The sequence below is a fragment of the Austrofundulus limnaeus genome, unplaced genomic scaffold (assembly GCF_001266775.1).
Source record: "Austrofundulus limnaeus strain Quisiro unplaced genomic scaffold, Austrofundulus_limnaeus-1.0 Scaffold1124, whole genome shotgun sequence".
NCBI classification, from domain to species: Eukaryota; Metazoa; Chordata; class Actinopteri; order Cyprinodontiformes; family Rivulidae; genus Austrofundulus; species Austrofundulus limnaeus.
This window is the reverse complement of record NW_013953526.1, coordinates 90,340-92,231: the sequence shown is the minus strand read 5'-3', so window position 1 is coordinate 92,231 and position 1,892 is coordinate 90,340. Positions and strand designations below refer to the sequence as shown.

Genomic DNA, 1,892 nt, shown 5'->3' with positions numbered 1-1,892 from the left:
TCTGGACATTTATGGTTTGATTTCTTTGTATGTATGGATCACTTGGGTTGTTACCGACATCTGGTGAAAATTTCATGTCATTAGCACCTCTAGTAATATATTTACTGAGAAAAATGGTGATGTGAAACAGGTGCAGTGCATCCTAATTTTTTTAACATTAACATTTTTATATGACAATATAGCCATTTTGGCCTTTAGAAAAACATTTTTGAGGGTATCGACTCCCAATAAATGTCATTTTGGGAAGTCTAGCCACTAATTTTTACTCAGTACTTTTAATACTTAATTACATTTTATGTCAGAAATATACTTTTGATACTTAAGTACAAAATATAGTAGACAATTTAAGACTTTTACTTAAGTAATATTCTTAGAGGAGCCTTGAACTTTTACCAAGGTAAATTTATGGTAAGACACTTGTACTCAAGTATCACTTTGAGGTACTTTATCCAACACTGTGTATACTCAGAGAAAACGAAGGTGTTACCTGAAGAGACTGAGGGGACAGAAGTGTTCAGACCCAAAGTGGGACAGGAGTTCAACCTGCAGAAAACATGAGCAAAATTAAAATCACATCATCAGCTACAGTTTAATAAGACAAATAATAAAACAAACCCCTTCATTAGCCACTAAATCAGCTTCAGCTTGTTTATTACAGTTTACATGCATTAAACAAGATGCTGTCCTGAAGAGAACCCGTCACACTAAACCACCATAAAGTGCAGTTTATATAAGGTGAAGCTCTGACAGAAGAGTGGAGTTCTAACCTTTATGTACTTGATGAACATCTGATGTGAGCAGAGGACAGGAGAGGGACAGCAGGAGACAGAAATAAAACAAGAAATCACAATAAAGAATAATTCAAGCTATAAGCAAAGTCAAGAATCTGCATTCAGCTTTCAGGAAACCAAACAAGCACATTACTGATAATAATAATAAGTGCTGTTGAATTTCACAGGAACACACTGAACACATGTTTGTAACAAACACAGGAGGCAGCTCTACACAGCATGTTACACAACAACAAACTGGAATGACTTAGTTCTACAAGAAATCACTAAAATTACAACTATGTAGGCATGAATCAAGAGTTCGTCATGCAGACAGAAGAATGAAGGGCAGTGAGACGTGTGAGACAGCAGAGTGTAGAGAAGGATCATCTTCACACACATTCAGATCAACACTCATTGTGTTACTTGTGCGTTACAGCAGTGTAACTTATGTCTGGCTCACAAAACACKAGTGCACATTTAATAAATACACAAACAGCACAGGTACACGGAGGATAAGCTAATCTCCAAACATGCATTCATTAGTAAACATGTTCTTTTAGGTCATTCATGTAGAAAAGGGAGTAGGGTTTAGGTAAAGATGTACAAAAAGTTCATTTGTATTTAGAATTAGTGAACATTTAAAAACAAATTTAAATTTAAGAGTTGAATCATTTTTCTGCTGTTAGACTGACATTGAACTGAAATACTGAAACATTTATTTATTTAAAGACAGTGCACATTAATCTATATTCTATGAATATGAATGCACCAGAATTAACTCAACAGCTACAGTTCATCAGCTGTCCTGAGCAGATAAAAACAATAAAAACAGTTCAGACAACACATGAACTAAACCAATACAACAATCCATTAAAACAACACAACAAAACAGCAAGGTTCACAATTAAAACAAACCTATTTTAAGAATGGCTAAATGGCTGATTCAAGGTGTTTCTTTTAAAAACTGAATAATTATCAGTGTCTGATATGATCTGACACAGACCTCTCTAGTCTGAGATCAAGAGCAGAGATTCTTAACCCAACTGGGCCATGAGCGCCACCATGAGGGCCTCAAAACAACAACAGTTTTTAACTTTGGGCCGCAGAGGGCCGTGGGAC

At 35.5% G+C, this 1,892-nt stretch overlaps 1 protein-coding gene across 1 annotated transcript in view; it reads right to left on the bottom strand.

The window, feature by feature from the left end:
• The window catches only part of suco (SUN domain containing ossification factor), a gene marked incomplete in the record, with an annotated part of 88,481 nt that overhangs the window by 30,963 nt on the left and 55,626 nt on the right, over positions 1-1,892 (bottom strand). Inside the window, 2 exon segments of the mRNA XM_014030831.1 lie at positions 488-543; positions 768-788. Coding sequence (XP_013886285.1) covers positions 488-543; positions 768-788 — 77 coding nt within the window.